The 20847-nt window shown below is 47.9% G+C and overlaps 1 protein-coding gene across 1 annotated transcript in view; it reads right to left on the reverse strand.

Moving 5' to 3' along the window:
• Nucleotides 1-20847, reverse strand: part of LOC124555252 (aminopeptidase M1-C-like) — a 476812-nt gene that overhangs the window by 80727 nt on the left and 375238 nt on the right. The window contains exons 11-12 of the mRNA XM_047129117.1: nucleotides 20534-20820; nucleotides 7847-8193 (exon numbers count right to left, since the gene is read on the reverse strand). Of these exons, the coding sequence (XP_046985073.1) occupies nucleotides 7847-8193; nucleotides 20534-20820 (634 nt within the window). The remainder of the gene's footprint in view (nucleotides 1-7846; nucleotides 8194-20533; nucleotides 20821-20847) is intronic.

Consider the following 20847-nt stretch of genomic DNA (forward strand, 5'->3'; position numbering starts at 1 on the left):
ATTGGTAAAAGTTATAGTAATTCAGCCACACATGGCACTGTCAAAGTATCTTACACAATAAATTAAGTTAATATTGAGCGGCACTTTGCAGAATATGCCATGATGTCATTACTTTATACACAGATTGTAACATCAAAGTGTCTTACCTCATAAATTATGTTAACTCTTACCACCATTTTATTAAGTAGGAAATTTCTGATGCTGTAGCTCCTCTCACTACAGTGTGTAGACCTAGAATGACAAAACTCACACAATTAGAATAATACCAAAATTAATTTGTTACTATTTGTAGCAAATACCCATACCCTAACCCCCAACAAATCTGACTGTCTCACTACAGTGCATAGAACTCAGTTAGAAAAGGATTAGAAAGGGGGATGAGGATCTTGAACCCTCTTTGAGGGGAGGGGGAGAGGGGGGGGGAGTTGCCTCATAATTTGACACTAGAAGTGTAACCTGATACCCTTTAACTTATCAATGACATTGAAAACAAGATCAAGATCATCTCATAGGCCCATTGTGTAGCTGGAAGGCAAATAAGCCCTCAATTGCAAAAGACAGATAGATCTATTCTCATGTACACAATAAACATAATTCGTTCAGGCACCTTCCTTTGATTGAAGCCTTATCTGGCTAGCTACTTGCCCTGTGACTTAACACAGCTGGTGCTGTAAAGTAACACACAAATAACTAAAACATTCCAAAGAAGTCATCACCTCCACTTTGCATGCAAAAGGATGCTTGGAATGTCACACTTCTTGGGGCTGACTCCTTGTTTTCTTAAGCCCATAGAAACCCTGTTAATTGTTCAAAATTTGGCCTTTCAGCCACATACCCTTGCAAGGTATAGCATTGCATTATAATGTGTTGACATATTTTTGATGATGTCATGGAAACTGTCATGATGGGGCTCATAGCCTTCCAGCATAACAGCACTGCACCGAGGTTGGCCTATGCCAGAAGTCAATAGGGCTACAAAGATTAACACAGCGAGTGAAGTTCCAAGTGCACTCCTCACCAACAGGTGGCAGTGGTATCGCTCCAAGAGAGTGCAGTCAATGTGGACCTACTCGCTTCCATAAGATCACATGCTTGTAAATAGATCTCGCCATATCCTAGCGCTTCAACAGTATTTAGGCAGGTGCATGGCTAGAGGTGATCAGATTCCATCCCCACTTCCCCCTACTTAACAACAACAATTCCTCATCAGATAACCTGAGCAAAGCTGACCATTTTGTATCCTATCTCTCTGACTTCTTCTCAATCCCTGATGACACTCACTTTGATTACTCCCTATACCCTAGCATTCACATATGCACAAATACCACTGTTACGCCCCTGTCTAAAAGATTCCAGTACTTTGGCAGTATACTACCAACAGAATTAAACATCCCAATCACACTACATGAAATAAAGCAAGTACATTTACATCTACATCCATACTCTGCAAGCCACCTGACGGTGTGTGGCGGAGGGTACCCTGAGTACCTCTATCGGTTCTCCCTTCTATTCCAGTCTCGTATTGTTCGTGGAAAGAAGGATTGTCTGTATGCTTCTGTGTGGGCTCTAATCTCTCTGATTTTATCCTCATGGTCTCTTCGCGAGATATACGTAGGAGGGAGCAATATACTGCTTGCCTCTTCGGTGAAGGTATGTTCTCGAAACTTTAACAAAAGCCCGTACTGAGTTACTGAGCGTCTCTCCTGCAGAGTCTTCCACTGGAGTTTATCTATCATCTCCGTAACGCTTTCGCGATTACTAAATGATCCTGTAACGAAGCGCGCTGCTCTCCATTGGATCTTCTCTATCTCTTCTATCAACCCTATCTGGTACGGATCCCACACCGCTGAGCAGTATTCAAGCAGTGGGGAAACAAGCGTACTGTAACCTACTTCCTTTGTTTTCGGATTGCATTTCCTTAGGATTCTTCCAATGAATCTCAGTTTGGCATCTGCTTTACCTACGATTAACTTTATATGATCATTCCATTTTAAATCACTCCTAATGCGTACTCCCAGATAATTTATGGAATTAACTGCTTCCAGTTGCTGACCTGCTATTTTGTAGCTAAATGATAAGGGATCTATCTTTCTATGTATTCGCAGCACATTACACTTGTCTACATTGAAATTCAATTGCCATTCCCTGCACCATGTGTCAATTCGCTGCAGATCCTCCTGCATTTCAGTACAATTTTCCATTGTTACAACCTCTCGATACACCACAGAAACACAGATACACCTCACAGAAAATGCAGCATATCCCTGATCACGACTGCATTATCAATCACCACCTCAAAAAATATCCTGCCTCCTTTCTAGGCACCTTTGTGACCCTTTATATCACTATCCTCTCCGCAGGTTACTATCCTGAATTGTGGGAAACCTCCAAAATCGTACTTTTTCTTAAACTACACAAAACTTCTACTGATGCCTCCTACTAGCATCCCATCTGTCTCATCTTAGTTTTTATCAAGACCTTCGAAAACATCCTCTCCCAACATATCCATCAACACCTGAACCAACACCACCTCCTTCACATTAATCAGTGTGGCTTCCATTGCAACTTCTCCTCTGATGACCAGCTCTCACACCTCACCCATTTCCTATTTTACCATCTCAACACCCATACAATCGCTATTTTTGTCTCCCTCGACCTCGAGAAAGCGTCCATCCTGTTATGACATTCCCATCTCCTTTTCAAACTACAGGCTCACCAAATTCCCGCCTGTCCTCACTCACAATGATTAACTCTGAATAAATTACACCATCCCTAAACTTGTCACCAATAAACCCAGTTTCCCCCCTTTTTTCCAGTCCTCACACACTCTACTGACACTCCCCACCAACCTACACCTACAAATCCTCCACATACTCTTCGAAAGAAATTTCTAATGTGTCCCCCTTCCTGATCATGAACCCCATCCCGATATTTACCCCTCCTGCTAACTTTAAATCCACCCACACATTCCACCTTATCAGGGCTCCCTCTCCCTACCCTCCCCATATGTTCCTACCTCCTTTTCCCCTTCAAATTTAAGCCTCACCAATACACCCATCTACTCACCCTTTCTTATATGCCAACAGCCACTCTAGTCTCATCGGTACTACACACCAGTCCACCATCCTTATACCACCACCCTTCTAATTACCCTAATGATAAACTTTTTCCCCTGCAGCAATGGACTACCGATCACAGAGCAGGTCCTTCCAGTTTTAGTGACAGTGAAGTGCTTCTTTTTAACATCAGTGTTTTGCTTCCTTTTTAAAATATTTTTAAATATACTCTTTTTGTTCTTCGCTTATTTAACGTTTATTATTACTGATTTAACAAAAATGAAGAAAGTCATGTCTCATGTATAAAACTTCCCTAAATTTTTGCTTTAAAAATTTTAAATTCATTTACAAATAACTCCATTATGTTTCTGTTTTCCCTTCATCTCTCTTAGTTTGTCTCTTGCTTGAAGAGTGTGTGAATGCGCTGCTGACAGCCCAAATGGGGCGAGGGGGATGGAATAAAATAAATAAACAAAGAACGGCTAGTCAGTTCTCCACGGGTGAGCTTTGTCGTCTTTACACCAATCACTGCCGTGGTTCCTCAATGAGTAGATTTCCTGGAATATTACCGCAACCACTCGTCCGACGCCTGTCTACATGCCTGGGATGTTTGCCTCTGACTGTATGTGGAGCCACCTGCAATCATGATCGAGGTACCCTGAGACTTGGCCTCTACAGCACAAACCAAAGGGACTTCGCATTTTGGCTGGCACAGTGTGTGTGTGTGTGTGTGTGTGTGTGTGTGTGTGTGTGTGAGTGTGTGTGATTGCAGACAACCAATTCCTCGTCAACCAGTACTTCAACTCTAGTAACTGTGATAGAGTTTTCAGTGGTTGACAGTCCACCGGGTTTACTTCCCTCACCTATTACAAAGACAGACTGAATTAAGAACTAATTCTTGTGGTGTGTAAGTGCACGCCGTAGATGGAGAACAGAAGTTTTACTCTCATTTCAATAAACTTGCTTCTCATTGTCTACCTGGGCTTTAGTTTCTCTGCGTCAAACCCTACGTGTGCCACTTCAGAAACCCTCAGGAACTTCTGCAGAAGCATTCAATTGTCATGCTTCCAAAAACCAACTATAATTCTACTTATGGTTAGTGACGAATAATAAATCCTCGCCTGCGAGGGAACGTGTCGCGTCTTACGTGGGTAAGACACTAAACGTCTGATTCGGCCTCAGTGACACGAAATTCTGTGGTGATTTCGTACAGTGCACTTGATGTATGTAAAATCATTCTCCGAATTAAAACCTGAACGAGATAATTAACTGCTATGGAAACTAGTGTCCGAAACGAGCGGAAAAGATACGCTATTGCAAATCTTATGATCTCATCATCGACTAGACGTTAAACTTTAACCATCGTTCTTTGTCTGGCGCATAGAGGGGTTGACAAAAACTTGGAATAAAAAATATCATCCTTAATATTGTTTGGGAAAACCGTAGGCATTCAAAACGGCGTCTTCCAGTCGTCTCGGAATGGATAAACGCAGGTCCTGTATATTTTTCACGGCAATGTTTTACAATTCTTCCTGCAAAATAGTGGAAAGTTCAGGGAACGATGATGGAGGTGGATAGAGTTCACGCGCCCTTCCATCCAAAGTAGAGCACGAAGGCTCAATAATATTGAGACCTTGTGACTGTGGAGGCCGGAGGAGATGCGACAATTCATCCTCGTGCTCACAAAACCAGTCCTGGAGGATACGAGCTGTGTGAATAAAGGCTCTGTTTTCTAAGGACACAGCATAGTCACATAAGCCTTCACGGTAATGCGGCCTCGCAGAGTAACCATTGACCAACTGCATATCACGGTATGGCTACCCAAGTCATCACCAAAGCCCCGCCACGTTTCTCTCTTGGGACAAACTGGGCCAGAAGTTGGGAATAGTGTGAAACAAGACTCATTCGTGTGTTCGTAGATTTTCCCGGCGAATGAGATGCTTGGAGGTCTCTCGGGCATGCAGCCGGGTTGACTGGTCGTTGCAGAACGAATTTTCGACAGCATAACGTGCCATCACCATCAGGTTACTCCTGTTCACTGACGACACATTCGTCATTTGGCCTCACGGGGAACAGAAGTTCCAACTGTTCTTACAACATCTGAACTCTATCCACCCCCAAATTCAGTTCACCATGGAGGTGGAGGTGAAGAAAAACGGGCAGCTACCATTCTTGGATGGGTACGGAAAAAGCCTGATGGAACACTGGGACACAGCGTCTACCGGAAGACAACCCACACGGATCTGTACCTTCACGCCTCCAGCTGTCATCACCCGTCACAAAGGGAAGGAGTACTAAATACATTGGTTCACAGAGCTCGTGTGATCTCCGACGAAGAAAGCCTAAAACCGGAACTAGACCACCTCAAGGATGTGTTCCAGAAGAACGGCTATAGTGACCGCCAAATTCGACGCGCCTTCAAGCGGAAGGCCTCACCACAGCCGACACCTGATGATGATCCACCGAAAGCGACAGCCTACATACCATACGCGGGCAACGTATCTGGAAAAATAGGCAGGATTCTAGGACGTCATAACATCAAATGCGTCTACCGCCCGCCGCCAAAGATCAAGTCCCTTGGAGGGACAGTGAAGGACGATTTAGGACTCCGGAAATCTGGAGTTTATTTCATACCGTGCGAGTGTGGGAAAGCATATGTAGGGCAAACCATTCGCACAGTTGAGGAAAGGTGTATTGAACACAAACGGCACACCGATCTCCAACAGCCTACAAAATCTGAAATCGCAGAACATTGCCTCGAGACAAATCATCGTATGAAATACGAGAACACAGAAGTCCTGCACAACACATCCCGCTTTTGGGACTGTGTATACAAGGAAGAAATTGAAATCCGGCTGCACGAGAACCTTATTAAGAAGGACAACGGATTTCAACTCAGCCAAGCGTGGAATCCAGGAATAAAAGTTCTGCATGAGCAGCGGAAACGGGGCACCACACCCGCCGATGGGCGGCACGCGTACTGACGCCCATCAGTCATCTCGTCAGCGCAAGCTACCCCCACCACCGCGGTCTGCACATCCCTCGGTCCACACGCGTAGTCAGTGGAGGGGAGAGGCGACAGGTATATATACCACACCATCCGCCGGCCTAGGACTCAGAAGCCGCCAGTTCCCGCCGCCGCCCCCGCCGTGAGTCGCCCGGTGGGGGTCGATGCGGCCACGCAAACAACCGCCGCTCCCCCTCCCGCAGCATTGCAGGAGGTGGCGCCCATGGAAACAGAAGATGTGCCGCCTGAGCTGCCCCCCTCCGAGGTGGCAGCCGCAAGCAAGGGCGCTAAGGCGCCTCCTGTCTCCTCGCAAGCCGAGAAGCCAACGAAGAAGAGGAGGATTCGCCTCCCGTTTCCTGACGCGACCAACGTGCAGGTCGTCCTGAAGAACATTGCCGCGGCACTGAAGAACGGGTCCTACCCCCATGCCGACCAACCATATCCCTTCACTCCGCCAGACCAGCCCATACCTTCCCTCCCCCATCGACCGCTCCAATTTCGCACGTATAGATACCGTGACGCGTTTATGAAAGTGCTCACGAAGATGGAAATAGCCCTGATAAATTCACACCCCATATTCACCCCCTCTCAATGGGATGCCTTAGTCAATATTATAGACGTATTCGTGAAGGAAGAGTTCCGGTCTGGTCAGCGGAAGATGGACAGCGAAACTATGGAAGCCTTGGAAGACATTGCACGTAAACAACGCCAGTTTCAGTAACGGACACCACGCGCGGCCATTGCCCCAGTAGCGGAGCCTTAGCTTGAACCACCGGCCAGTCACTTCGGCCCTTCGTTTTCCATTTCTCTCACTGTCTCTCTAACTATCCTTTCATCTTTCCTTTATCACAAAAAAAAAATAAATAAATAAATATGCACAAAGAGCCAAGCAGCACGACAAAACCAAGTCATTTTCTAGCCAAACCGTCATGACAGAAGGTGAAGCGCCTTGTTGCGCTAGTACTTCGCCCCCAGTCGAGGTTATCTTCCTCAGTCCATTGTGCAGGTTCGGTTCGGCCTAGGACTTTAACCTGATGATGATGGCACGTTACGCTGTCGAAAATTCGTTCTACAACGACCAGTCAACCCGGCTGCATGCCAGAGAGACCTCCAAGCAAGACTCATTCGATCAAATGACTTTCCTCTATTGCTCTATAGTCTAGGTTTTACTGTTTCGTCACTACGTTTTCCTGTTACGGGCACTAATTGGTGCCTTTGGTATTGCAGCTCGTCTCGCAATTCCCAGATTATGGAGCTCCCTTCGGACTATTTAGGTGCTGACAGGGTTCACGAGTGTGACCTTCAGTTCTACAGTCACTTCTGCGGCTGCCGTTCTCTTACTTTTTTTGTCACAACCCCCTTCAGTGACTGTCCGCCGCGATTAGACAACACACAATTTTATCCGCTTTGTGACTTAGCGGATAATGTTTTTCCGCTTCGGCTCCATCGGTAATGGAAGCGCCCAGCATACGAGCACCAGGAATTTGCCCCGTGTTCGAAATCGCTTAGTTTAGTCACAGTGCACCCACAACTACACAGAACACTGTTCTAACCACGGCTGAAACTTGCAACGTATTGAGGAGATCGCACAGTTGTCGTTAGTGGCCAAATACAGCAGTCCATCCTGCAGGCTTCGCTAGGGTTCGCATTTATGTTTAAGCATGCATCTCTCGATGCGCTTCCATATTTTCCATATATTTGTCCACCTCCCGGATATCTGATTCCTTTGCTCGCCGCTGTATAGACGTGGAAGATGAAACAGAAGCGACGGTGAAGTGCCTACTTGTAGATGACGGTGGCGTTCCCGGAGCAGGCGACGGCGCTGATGGCCTGGTCGTGCAGCGGCGGCGCGGCCTCGCGGCTGAGCGCGTCGCGGACGATGGCCGCCAGGGGCCCCGGGCCGCGCTGCGCGCCGCACATAATGGCGCCCACCAGGTCGGGGTCCACCTCCAGCTCGTCCAGACTCTCCTCCCGTCCGGGCAGCGGCGAGGAGTACGAATCGGGGCACATGGACAGCCGCATGCACGCCCACGTCGACAGCGACTTCTTCAGTAGGCGCAGAGGGTGCTGCTCGGGGCCGGCTTGCAACGACTGCAGCAGCGGCTGCCTTATCAGCCGCCTCAGGAACGTCTACGACAGAATATGTACGACAGTTTTCCTTTATTTATTTATTTTTATCTGGCCCAGAAGAGGGCCATAGGGTCCTTTCTTACATCCAACCAGGCATTCTACATAATATCACCAGACAAAAGTTGGCCACCCACGTGTGCACACACAGACGAATCGTTAAGCCTTCACAGATGGCGCAGTCACATGCTCAACAGCACGTGCACTGCCTCTACATTAGCATAAGGCAGTAGTAGAGCTGCAAAACTACCGTAGTCTACCACAAGTAAGCGTAGGCTGTAGTAGTTTTCCTGGTAGCTTTGGTCAGTTAAGTTGATACCCGCGTTCTTGCATGTCAGGTGGGTTGCATACATATGGGGCGTTACCTCCTAACTCTCTCTTTACATATGCGATCAGTGTCTTACTAGGTTCCACTGAAAACGAGAAGCGATGACCAGTCTAGAAACTGAGAAAGGACTTATAAAGGACTGAGTAACCTAATGAACATTTTCGTCCTGTCTGTTACTCAATAATAAACAGTAGTTATAGAAAAACTGAAATTGTCAATGTTTAATTCAGGTTTTATTCGAAAATTGTTGGTTTATAATGCGAAAAAAAGGATGTTACAGGCAAAATAAAGGAAACAATACAGATTTATCATATAGTGCTAGAAAACACAGTATCCTCAACGATAAGGTAAAACAAAAAGAAAATACAAAACAACAATATCAAACATCGCTTTAATACTTCCTCAGACTTACATAAAACCTGTTTCTATTATTCATAAGCAACTTTCCATTTATATGGTTCAGATGGCTCTAAGCACTATGTGACTTAACATCTGAGGTCATCAGTCCACTAAACTTAGAACTACTTAAACCTAACTAACCTAAGGACATCACATACATCCATGCCTGAGGCTGGATTCGAACCTGTGACCGTAGCGGCAGCGCGGTTCCAGACTGAAGCGCCTAGAACCGCTCGTCCACAGCGGCCGGCTTCCATTTATAAATAATAACTTTATCATGATAAAGAACGTTCTATTGTCTGCAAAATAGCAACAAATATTACACATTTTTTATATTTTTGCATGTGAACTGAACTTACATCAAAAGTAATTGCTTTGGTTACATACAGCACAGAAGTTACGCGAGCTACTAATTTTTATTGCTTATAAAATGCAATTTATATTCTGCAAGGGTGTACACAATGGACTAAGACTGAATGATGTGCCGTTCAAGTTACGTGCAAAACAAATAAATCAACGAGCAAAAAGCAAAGAGAAATTATCGGTTTCCAGTTTCTCTCTTACAAATTCATTTATGTTTCCTTTCCTTCCCTGCCAGTGCTACCAATACTACCGGTAATCGTGCCATTTACAACGTCACTTATGTAGTGTACCAAAAATAGCTAATCTAGGTAGTAACGATCGGTGTGACATTCAGGTTTCAAGCGGACATTGTACGTAAACATAGGTATATGTAAAGACGGTGAGAGAGAGGCAAAAAGAGCCATTCGAGTTTGGCCGTGCCCATTGCCATGCGGTTCATGAAGTTAATGGATCTACTGCTGTTTTGCGGGGGACTGTTCATCGTGTCTACAAACAGTGGTGTAACAATGGAACTGCATGCATGCAGTGAACGTGTGGAGTTGATCACCTCGCAACAGGCCGCTGCTCACCACTATATTTCAAGATGACAACAGCAAATTTTATTGGGCTGAAAGAATATGTATCCAGTTTTCTGAACACTCTCCACCCTATTACATCTCGACTGGCCTGCAAAATTACCTGACCCTTTAGAAAATCTGTGGGACATGTTGCTAAAACGCCAACGTCAGTATCCCCACAAATTGGTGGAACTGCTCGATCAAATCCTCAACGAGCTGCTTAACATGAATGCAACGTACATAACTTTCTTGAATCCAGACGGTTATTATGTCCTGGGGCGGAATTACGTGGTATTAAATAATGTTTGTAATGATTTCTCTAGGAGTGACTAATTTTTTTTTTCCTGTGAGCTTATTTAACATTTTATTCACGTAATGACATGGATTTTACAAAGAGACTTACAAGTAACATCGGATACAACAGTTAGAAGTTATTACACGCCAAACAAGAAACGAAACGCTCAGAATGGGAGGAGGAAACGAAATAGATTGAGAGGATACGTGACGTTATTTCATTGATTACAATATCGAGTCAAATTTTCAAGAATTTGGCAGTATGAGCCCACTTAGCAGTATGACGAGACCGCCTCAGGCCGGGATGCATGGACTGATTCGGTTGGGAAGGGTGTCAGAAAGCCTCTGTGTTCTCTCCTGAGGCTAACTGGCCCACAACTGTTGTAACTGGTCTTTGATAGCCTCAGTACTGGCAGTGGGACGGGGTTGACGTCCGAGCTGATCCTGTCCTGTCCTGTGGAGGACAGATATGGCCATCTTGCTGGATGTGGGAGTAGCTCAACATTACGCAGGCAGTTCACAGAGGCTCGTGTAATGTGTGGAGAAACTACGTCCTGCTGAAGAAAGACACCACGATACTGCCTCATTAGAGAGAACGCATGAGGGCCCAGGGTGTCCGTGACGAAGCATGGCGCCGTCAGAGTTCCGTCAATCATTACCAGCCGTGACCTGAAGTCTTACTCGATGCCTTCCCACACCATGACGCGAGAAGTAACTCCGAGCTATGCCTCTCCAAAATTTCGGAACAATGGGGCCTCACCCCAGGTCGCCGCATACTCTCAGACGATGATATTCTACGGTAGTGCAGAAGCGCAGTGCACAGTATGGCGATCCTTCCTTGTGGCCACGCGTGAACGACAGGAACCTTGGCGACGAGTGTACCTACCTCAGATTACCCTGCAGTCCGACAATCTGCCAGTGCCAGTTCCGAATGTTCCATTAGTCTGGATGCTGCACGATTGGACCATCCGGCCAAATGAAGACCTAAAATGAGGCCCCCTTTCGAAATCTGTGAAGTGTTCATAACGCTGTCGACCCTCCTTATATATCCTACCAGGCCTGGTAACATTATATGTGGGAAACAATGCACACTGGTGGACATTCTACCTGTCACCGCGAATTGCAACTCAAATCATTTACATGTCCATCGATGCTGTGTACGTGTAGGAAGTTACACTGACCATGTCTTCTGAGTGCTTCACTTTTTTGTCAAGCAGTGTACAACACGAATAATGGAACGCAGTAGCAGCTAAAGTAGAAACAGGCGGAGCTGATATTCGTTCATGAAACGTAGAAAAACAATGGCAGATTAGAATCAGATAGATTTTATCTGAGGGCGCTGGCAGCAATAGGCGTGAGAGAAGGGAGGGGCAAAAGAGGGAAAGAGAAACGTAGTAGAAACAGGTAATGAGGGGAAAAAAGTGGCGTGACAGAGGAACGAAGAGAAAAGATGGAGGCCTTTGTTGTACTGTTGACAGGGAAAGACTAACCATTTGCACTCACTTTTAGGAAAAAGTTATGACGACAAAAGGAAAGCTTTTTTTAAAAAATAACATGGCATTGACTTGTGCGCCGAATGCGGGGTAGCTTGTTCCAGAGGTGAACAGCAGCGACAGAGAAGTTTCTGAATGTTTCAATTTTGTAGACAGAAACAGTTAGGATACAACACAAGTGAGACTTTGTGTTGCGATTATGTTGACACGAAAGAACTTTAGCTCTGATGTGAGCTACTGGACTGCACACATACTCAGGAATCTACGATATAGACGTACCACGTGGTAGTCACGTAACTCGTCTGGCCACAACCATCATAGCAGTCTCTATGAAGAATGTGGGTGCTCAACATATGATACGTCTCTTGTGAGAGAATAAAAATGTTAGTGATCCACCAGAGTTGTGGAATAAGTAATGATTCAAACAGTGCCTGTAACTGCAGCGCACTGTTCCAAGAGGACTGACTGCCTTACTCAATGATCTGTGCCAACAGAGAACCGTCAGCAGCTAGCCATGACCAAGTCCTCAGACAATCACCACCTTTCAAGAGGCGCATAATCAGCAGATGCAGCAGCTGGACGAGCTTCCTTAGCTCGGCCTGGAGCAGCCTAAGCACAGTGTGCTGTTCTTGCAGTACCTGATGGGATTGGGTTTGTGACCTGACAGATTGAGGGTCCTAACAGTTGATTTGGGTTTGTCCTGAATCTGCTGGGAAGCGGATCACTCCCGCAGCCAACGTGTTGTTGGTTGATGGTGTGGTTGGTGGCCCAGGTCCCTGATGAGACTGTTGCGGGATTCGCCCACTTTTTCGTAGAACTTGCATGCTGTGGACCGGAAGCGGTCCTTCAGCAGCTGGATGCTGGTGTCTTCATGTAGTTGTTGCATGGGATAAGTCCTGGGTAGGCGCAGGGCGAGTATAAGCGCCCTGTTTTGGACCCTTTGTAGGGTGGCTGTCTTAGACTCAACGGCATTGCCTCACACAATGGCCGTGTACTCCAGCACTGGACATATCAGTGTGAGCTACAGCATAATGCCATGGTAAGGAGTCAGGGTCGACCCCATATTCAGCATAAGGTATAGGGCACAGAGGCGCCCTGTAGCCACCTCCCTAATCCAAAGAATGCGAGGGCGCCACGAGAGGTGACGCCAAGGTAAACTGCAGCCTTGGAGGAGGAGATTAGTGTTTAACGTCCCGTCGACAACGAGGTCATTAGAGACAGAGCACAAGCTCGGATTATGGAAGGATGGGGAAGGAAATCGGCCGTGTTCTTTCAAAGGAACCATCCTGGCATTTGCCTGAAGTGATCTAGGGAAATCACAGAAAACCTAAATTTGGATGTCTGGACACGGGATTGAACTGTCGTCCTCCCGAATGCGAGTCCAGTGTGCTAACCACTGCGCCACCTCATTCGGTTCTGCAATCTTGGTCCATGATATGGGTCCTCCTGTGATGGTGAGTTGTGCAAGGTCCTGCAGTATCCTCCTCTTAGTGGAGTGACCACCTTGCTCTTGGCAGGATTGAACTTGAGGTGCCACTTAGTGGACCAAGCCCCCAGTGCCTCACAGTTGAGTTCCAGGTGGCGTTCCATGGTGTGAGCGTTCACGCTGTGGGTGAACGGGGTAGTGTCATCAGCACAGAGAGCTAACTCCACCTTGTCCACCTGCGGCACATCAGCCATATAGAGGGAGTACAGCAGAGGGCCCAGAACGGACCCCTGAGTCATCCCAGCTTGGATAGGCTGGATGGTAGATGTCCACTGGTCAGCCTATACGTGGAACGAGTGGCCAGAGAACTGTGACTTCATAAAGACCACGTGCTATGTTGGGACCCCATATATAGAGAGTTTGTACATGAGGCCGTCATGACACACAGATTCAAAGGCTCGGGAGACATTCAGGAATACTGCACCATGGTATTCCCTCATCTCCAGGGCCCCCATTGTACGCTCCATCAGACACAACAGCTGGTGAGTAGTGGCATGGCCACCCCAAAAACCAAACTGTTCATTCAGGTGGAGATGTTCCTGGATGACAAGCTGAAGAAGGCACTTCACATAGATCCTCTTGAATACTTTCGAGAGGGCCGGTAACAGATTAATGGGCCAGTAATTTGATGGCAATCATGGGTCCTTGCTGAGTTTTGGGATGGCCACCACTTCCACGTGCTTCCATACAGAAGGGAAGACCCCCAAAAGTAGAATCTCATTGAAGATGGCCACCATACCTTGATGCACTGCTGGCAGTATGTGCAGCAGGAGCGTGCCAGTTATGCCATCACTGCTATCAGACTTTTGGGCATTCAGTGTCCAAAGTTGTGAAGTGACCTCCTCAGCAGAGATCGGAGTGATGATGTCATCCTCCTTCCTGGCAGCCAGGAAGGTGGGGAGTCGTTCTTCAATGAGGCATATATGGGTCACGTCAACGACATCCTCTGCTGGCGTGAAGTTGGCTTGGAAGGTGTCAGCCAATATACTGGCTTTGGCGTTAGGGTCGCTGATGGGTTCCTGGTCGACGAACAGAGGTGAGGTGGATTGTCTGCGCTGCAGGAAGCTATACATGACATGTCATGCACTGCCATCATCAGGGTTGAGGGTGGCGACCAAGTTAGCCCACTCCCTGTTCAGGTGGGCCTCCACAGCTGCCTTAATCTCGCAACACAGTTGGTTTAGTAAGAGTTTTGTGGCCAGTTGATGCATGAGTTGCCACTCACGGAACAGGCGATTTTTTGCAGCAATATCTGTGAAGATGGGATATGGCAGGTGACAGTAGAAGTCTCATGGTCGTTGAGGGTGGACAGGTGTGGCGGCGGCAGCTGTTCAGAGCAGTGCAGCAGTGAGGAAGGTGAGGGTCGCCTCAGCCCCTTCTTCCATTGGGTTTGGTGCATGTTAGAGGAGGGCGAGCACCTCATCCTGGTATCGTTCAACGTCAACATTCCTGTAGGAGGGGCAGCCAGCTTGGACCGATCACATCCGTGCCAAAGATCATGGGGATGTGATCCAATGACAAGGCTGTTCTCATTGTGGCAGACGTAAACCAGTCGACTGCCTTGAGTATGGTGAGGTCGAGGACATAAGGCTGCCAATGATCTGGGAAGATCGTTGGTGTCGAAAGGCCCCACGATTTTGGCGCCGTACTGCTCTGCAAAACGCAGGAGGCGATGTCCACTGTCATTGGTAAGGCGAGAGTTTCATTGCATGGACTTTGCATTGAAGTCCCCGCCAATGAAAATCCGCCCGTCCACTGCCAGCAGTGTGTCAATTTCAGCACTCTGAAGAAGCCTCCACAGAAGCTGGTAGGCCGCAACGAAGCTGATCTTGCCAGCGGTGGTGTGGACCAGAACACCAGTGGCTTCGATTGTGGCCAGCTGTGGTAGGTGCACCTGGTGGTGTCGGATAGAGGTCTTGACATAGACAGTGGTGCCACCACCAGCAGTCAGTCTATCCTTCCGGTAACAGCAGAAGTTCGCCGCCTTGACAGCGATTCCAGGCTTCTCATCACAGAGAGATTGCCTGAATTCTCCTTGTTGTGGGATGGGACTATTTGTGTTGAAAGCACAGATCTTCAGGCTGTAGATATTGTCGTTATCCATCTGCTACATGGAGGCAACGGCGACCTGGAGGGCCGTCGATACAGCGGAGATTAGAGCTGGGAGCTGTAACATGACTGTATTAAGGATTTTCGGTAGATAACGGAGCTTGTTTGCAGGAACCCCATTGGTTGGCATGGTCGCAGGATGGAGTCCTGAGCAACAGATGTGACATGGGTGGTCGCAGCAGGGAAGGCAGGCTGTGCCAGCACGGCTGTGGCATTGTGCTGGGTAGCACAGTCAGCCTGTTGTGGGGCAAGGGCCCCAGGAGGGTGTCCTCCATGGAGTCCGCGATGCTGAGAGGTGGATTGCTTGACAGTCACCTGTGCTTTGACGACAGACGCGTATCTGGCTCCAGGCTGCACATTGCGTGCCACCCTGCAGCCACGGTTGTGCATCTTGAACACATTGCAACCCCTATAGCTAGCTACATGGATTTCACTACAGCTGCAGCACTGCAGCGGGTCTCCTTTCTTCTTCTTGCTCTGATGATGCCCAGCGCACTTGACGCAGCGGATAGGCATGGTAAAATTCTTGGAAACACGGTCGAGTCCTTGGAAAGAAAAGCAATGCAATCTCTTGCCCTTGGCTCGAAGTGTCTCGACCGAGACATCGATGTCGGCGATTCTGTCGACATTGAAGATCTTGCAGTTGTCAACCAGAGCGACGAGAAACAGGGGCATGCTCCTGTGCATTCTTGGAAACTTCGTGGGTTCCACTGTGGAAACTGCGAAGCCCATGTTGACCAGCCCTTATTTGAGGTGTTCAGGTACCATGCATTGAGGGGAAGGTGGCGGAAAACTACCTTCAGGAGCTTCAGAGGCTCAGCATTGTGTGTAAAACGATGGAGCCCCTGTTGCCAGGTGAATGCCATTAGTTTGTTGTGGTCGTCGAATGTGGCAGGGAAGACCCGCTGGAGGTACTGAAACTTTATTTTGAAGCTTGTGATGTTGGTGACGTCCTTCAGCAACTTGTTGAAAGTAATGCAGTCTTCCTTCCACTGCATGACAATCGGTGGAGGTCTAAGCGGCTTTGGTCCCTGTTGAGAACTGGGGTCTTCATCCATCAATGGCCACATCCGGGTCAACCAGGAAGCGGTTCGAAGTTGCGACACGTTGTGGTTGTACTTTTTGGAGCTTCTGTACCTGGGCAGTGCGCTTCCACCCAGGCTTCCAGAAGCTGTCGTTCTGAGACTAAGGCGGATTGGCGACCCTGGAGCGTCCTGGTCAGTCGCCTTCTTCTTAGTCTGCCTCCTGTGAACGGAAGAATTTGCGGCGGCGGTCAAGGTATCGTCCGTATCCGCCGCGGCTGCTCGCTTACGCGAGACCTGTGACACCTCCATGTGTGTCTGGTGCGAGAGGAGGCGTTCGCCTCAGGTATGTCCTGAGTCGTCAGAGCAATTGCTTCTGGTCGGGCAGTGACTTCTTGTCTAGTCACGCCGAGTTGAGCTGAAGTTGGCAGGGCAGTGGCCTCTAGACTGGCAGAGACCGATGGGGCAGCCAGCAAGACATCGGTTGTTTGAATATCCGAGCCTGGGGGCGCAACACCAGTAGAGGTAACCAGCAGGACTCTGACTTCTTGAATAGCCGGATCTGGTGGCTCACCACCCTTCGGGGCAGCCACTGGCAGGGCAGTGCCTTCTTGAATAAACACGCCTGGCAGAGATCACGGCGGTAGTCTGACCTCTTCACTGGCCGCGCCTGGCAGTGTCTGCAAGTAGAGTTGAAACGCTTTGAACCCCTTTTCCTCGGCATCAAGGCCAGGATACGCACCGCTATGAGAAAAGTGCATAATTACAGCGTACAGCTGAGGCGCCGATAGCGGGCAAACGTCCTTAGTAGAAGTCAACGCGTCGTCCATCTTAGAAAGCATAGTTGTCTTATGTGGGGGGGGGGGGGGGGGGGGCAGATTGGGCCACCGACCCTTCGCACGAGCAGCGCGGTCCTTCTCACTCGGCATACTAACTCGGAATGATGCATAATCAGCCTCCTGACAGCAGTATTTATGCCACCACCTCAGTATCGTTTTATAGCAGTCCTCAAGGAAATGGAATAGAATAAAAGTATAAATTCTCATTGTGCACAGCTTAGGATTTGTGATTACGTCTTCGTTCTACTTCACAACGTTCTACCGTGTCACGCCGAAGTGCCTCAACGATGTCATCCACTTCAGTGATTTTCCACTGACGCTATACTGGAATGATGCCGATTACGTCCGCATTGCGTATTACTCCACATGTACTTAGGCTTGAAGTGACTCGTCATGCACGTGGAAGCAAAATTTATAGATGATAGCGGATGCAGAATTCTATAAAGAATCATTTAAACTTCGTTTCTAAAGAAAGTCAAATGGGTGATTAAAAATTTTAAGATGACTGTCACCTTCACCACTCGCTGTTGTATAAGTAAGTGGTCAGCAGAACACAAGTCAAATGAGTCATGCCAATGAGATTTTCCAATCTAAGATTTAGAAACAATATAGCTTTCAATGGCTAGACGAATTAACAGAAATGGAGGGTATAAAGTTCACTATGAGTTTCAGGAAGACACGCGCGCAAAACGCATTACATAATTTCACAGATATCAGAAATAAACACTCTCTTTCGTATGTTAAGGTATCTCTGAGATCTGGGAAGAGACTTTACGTAATGGGGGCATTGTGCAGTCTAAACTGAAAATACGTGGTACGGCAGTACGAGACCGCTTAGAGTGCTTAAAAAAGTACTTGGATGTGGCGGTCTTGACTGCGTCTTGCGTACGTTGGCGTACAATTTTAGGAAAGAATGACATTACGTGCGGTTGTCTTGCCGACCATGAATGAATCCGGGAAAAGTGGGATCATTTCTTCTGCAGAGACGAGTCACCGTTTAGCCTGGAGAGGGTTTCTCACCGTCCGTCTGTCTGGTGCACCCTTAGGACACGTTACAACCGTGCCAGCTTTGTGGGTACAGGGCGATATTGTGGTGCCAGTATTCTCATCTGGATAGAGAATCAAATTAGGACGACGTGCGCCAAGGCATTTAATTCCTACGGAGACTGTGACAGCTGCGATCTACATGAATGACGTCATTAAACGGTATGTGTACGTTTTTTTGGTGGATGTGGTCTCGGAATAGATAAAACGGGTTACGAGAACCTACCTCATGAAAAAATCACACATCTAGGGGCCAGGAAATATAAACGTTGTTCAAGGCTGTAGTCCAGGTAGCTGAAGCACGCTATTGCGGCGGCGCTCGACTCGGTGGCAAGCCATTTCGAATCCTAGAGGTGGAAGAAATTTTCAGGGTCGTTATTCGGCCGGAAAGGGGAAGAGAGAGTGCGTGCGAAACTGTCGATGGTGATCCGTCCGTCGGATGGAGTCGCTGAAACCGGAGATGCCCTTGGCGTTACTCGAAAGGAGTAGGCTAAGTGACAGTACCGAGTTTCACTCTCTCTCTCTCTTCTCTTAGAACCATACAACACAAACATGACACACACCATTACAGTCACCTACACTCAGAAGATACATTTGATAAACAAATCTCACATTTGGCGAAGAAAAGGCGCCACTGAGAAAGAAGGGAGGGAAAAACTTCCAATTAGAGGGTTGAACCTACCCCTTGGAATCTTCCAGGGAATTATATCACATGACTTCAACTGTTGCAGCCATAGCGCTGCTACCATGGAACATTGCTCATTGTTGACGTCTGTTGGGCGTGTTGCCGCAAACCTTGCTAGACAGCCTGACCCACAGTATAGGGAACCATTGTGCATTCCGCTCTGGACATGCGGGGTCACTATATCCTATACTGACGTTCTGTATACTATTAATTCGGGAAAAGAGAAGGAGCTGTAGGTTGGGGACACACTACAAAGGGTAAGGGCCACACGCAGCCCGTGGTTGACGACCCATTATTGGTTTAGTTTTAGTGCAAGAACAATATCTGATCAAAAGTATCCGAGCATCCGTATGTAGTGCGGAACTGGCCACTAGATGTCACGAGAGGTGGCTGTCAGTAGAAAGGGAGACAGAGTGTATTGTGTTGTCAGTACAGAAGCAGTAACATCAGAATTGGGCAATCAGGGAGCTCAGACTTCGTACGTGGACTAGTCATCGGTAGTCACCTGAGTGACAGACTCATCGAGGACATTTCAGTCCTTCTACATCTACCCAAGTCTATTGTTGATTATGTGATTGGGCAATGGAAACGTGAAGGAAGGGCAACAGCTAAAGCAAGATCAGGCAGATCTCATGTACTGATGGAAAGGGTCTATCCAGCGTTGCGAAGGGTGGTTGTAAAAAATCAATGGATGGTTCAAACGGCTCTGAGCACTATGGGACTTAACTTCTGAGGTCATCAGTCCCCTAGAACTTAGAACTACTTAAACCTAACTAACCTAAGGACATCACACACATCCATGCCCGAGGCAGGATTCGAACCTGCGACCGTAGTGATCGCGCGGTTCCAGACTGTAGCGCCTAGAACCGCTCGGCCACACTGGCCGGCAAAAAAATCAATGGAAGAAATCACTTTTGAGTTCCAGAGTGCTACCAGCAGTCCATGGAGTGCTTAGGGAGTTAAAAGAATGAAGTACAATTGTGGAGGAGCTCCTTATAAACCACACATTTTTGTAGTCATTGCTACGCAACACGACAGGCAGTGTAAGGAGCGATGCCACTGCACGGTGGGTGGCTGGAAGCGAGTGATTTAGAGTGACGAATCACACCACATCCTGTTGCAATCCGATGTAAGGGTTTGTGTTTGGCAGAAGCCTGGAAAACGTTACCTGCCACTATGTTCAGTGCCAATGGGGAAGCACAGAGGAGGTGGTGTTAACGTGAGGTGGTGTTCATCAGGGTTAAGGTGTCGCCGCCTTACTGCGCTTAAAGAAACGCTAAATGCAGCGGATATGAACACATTTTACAGAATCTTGACTGTCTAAAGTAGAGAAACTGCTTGGCGACCATGACAATATATCAACAGGACTGTGCACCCGTTCATTAAGGTAGCATCTGTGAGGCAATGGCTTGAGGACAACAACATTGCTAAAATGAACTGGCCTGTCCAGAGTCGCAACCTGACCCTAATGGAACCCCTTTGTGACGAGTTGGAACGTCGACTTTGCTCCAGACCCCAGTGTCAAACATCACTACCCTCGCTGGTTTCGGTTCTTGAGGAAGAATGTGCTGTCATTCCTCTACAGACGTACAGACACCTCACTGAAACTATTCCCGGCATAGTTCAAGCCACCATAAAGACTTCTGATAGGTGTCCTGATATTTTGGACCAGATAGTGTTTATTCACTGTGATAAGTTACATGTTCAAATCACGAAGCCAGTACCGAGAAGATCTGCATGATGCCAGGTCTGTAGCGTAGGCGGTCGAGAATGTCCCCAAAATAGGTGGTGGCGACGGCCCAGGGCCCGGGCGCCGTGTCCTTCTCGAGGAAGGAGGCGGCCAGCCCGAGCGCGGCGCGGTAATCGAGCAGCTGCGCCGCTGTCAGGCTGAAGGCGTCGTCGAGCAGCTGCGCGCGGCCCTCCGCTGGCACCGCCTCCACGTCGCGCGCCAGCAGGCTGCTCAGCCGCCGCCACTGCAGCACGTTGCGCGCGTAGTTCACGCGGAAGTAACCTGCAACACACGCACACACTCGTTACC

This window comes from Schistocerca americana, chromosome X, assembly GCF_021461395.2.
Source record: "Schistocerca americana isolate TAMUIC-IGC-003095 chromosome X, iqSchAmer2.1, whole genome shotgun sequence".
Taxonomy (NCBI): Eukaryota; Metazoa; Arthropoda; class Insecta; order Orthoptera; family Acrididae; genus Schistocerca; species Schistocerca americana.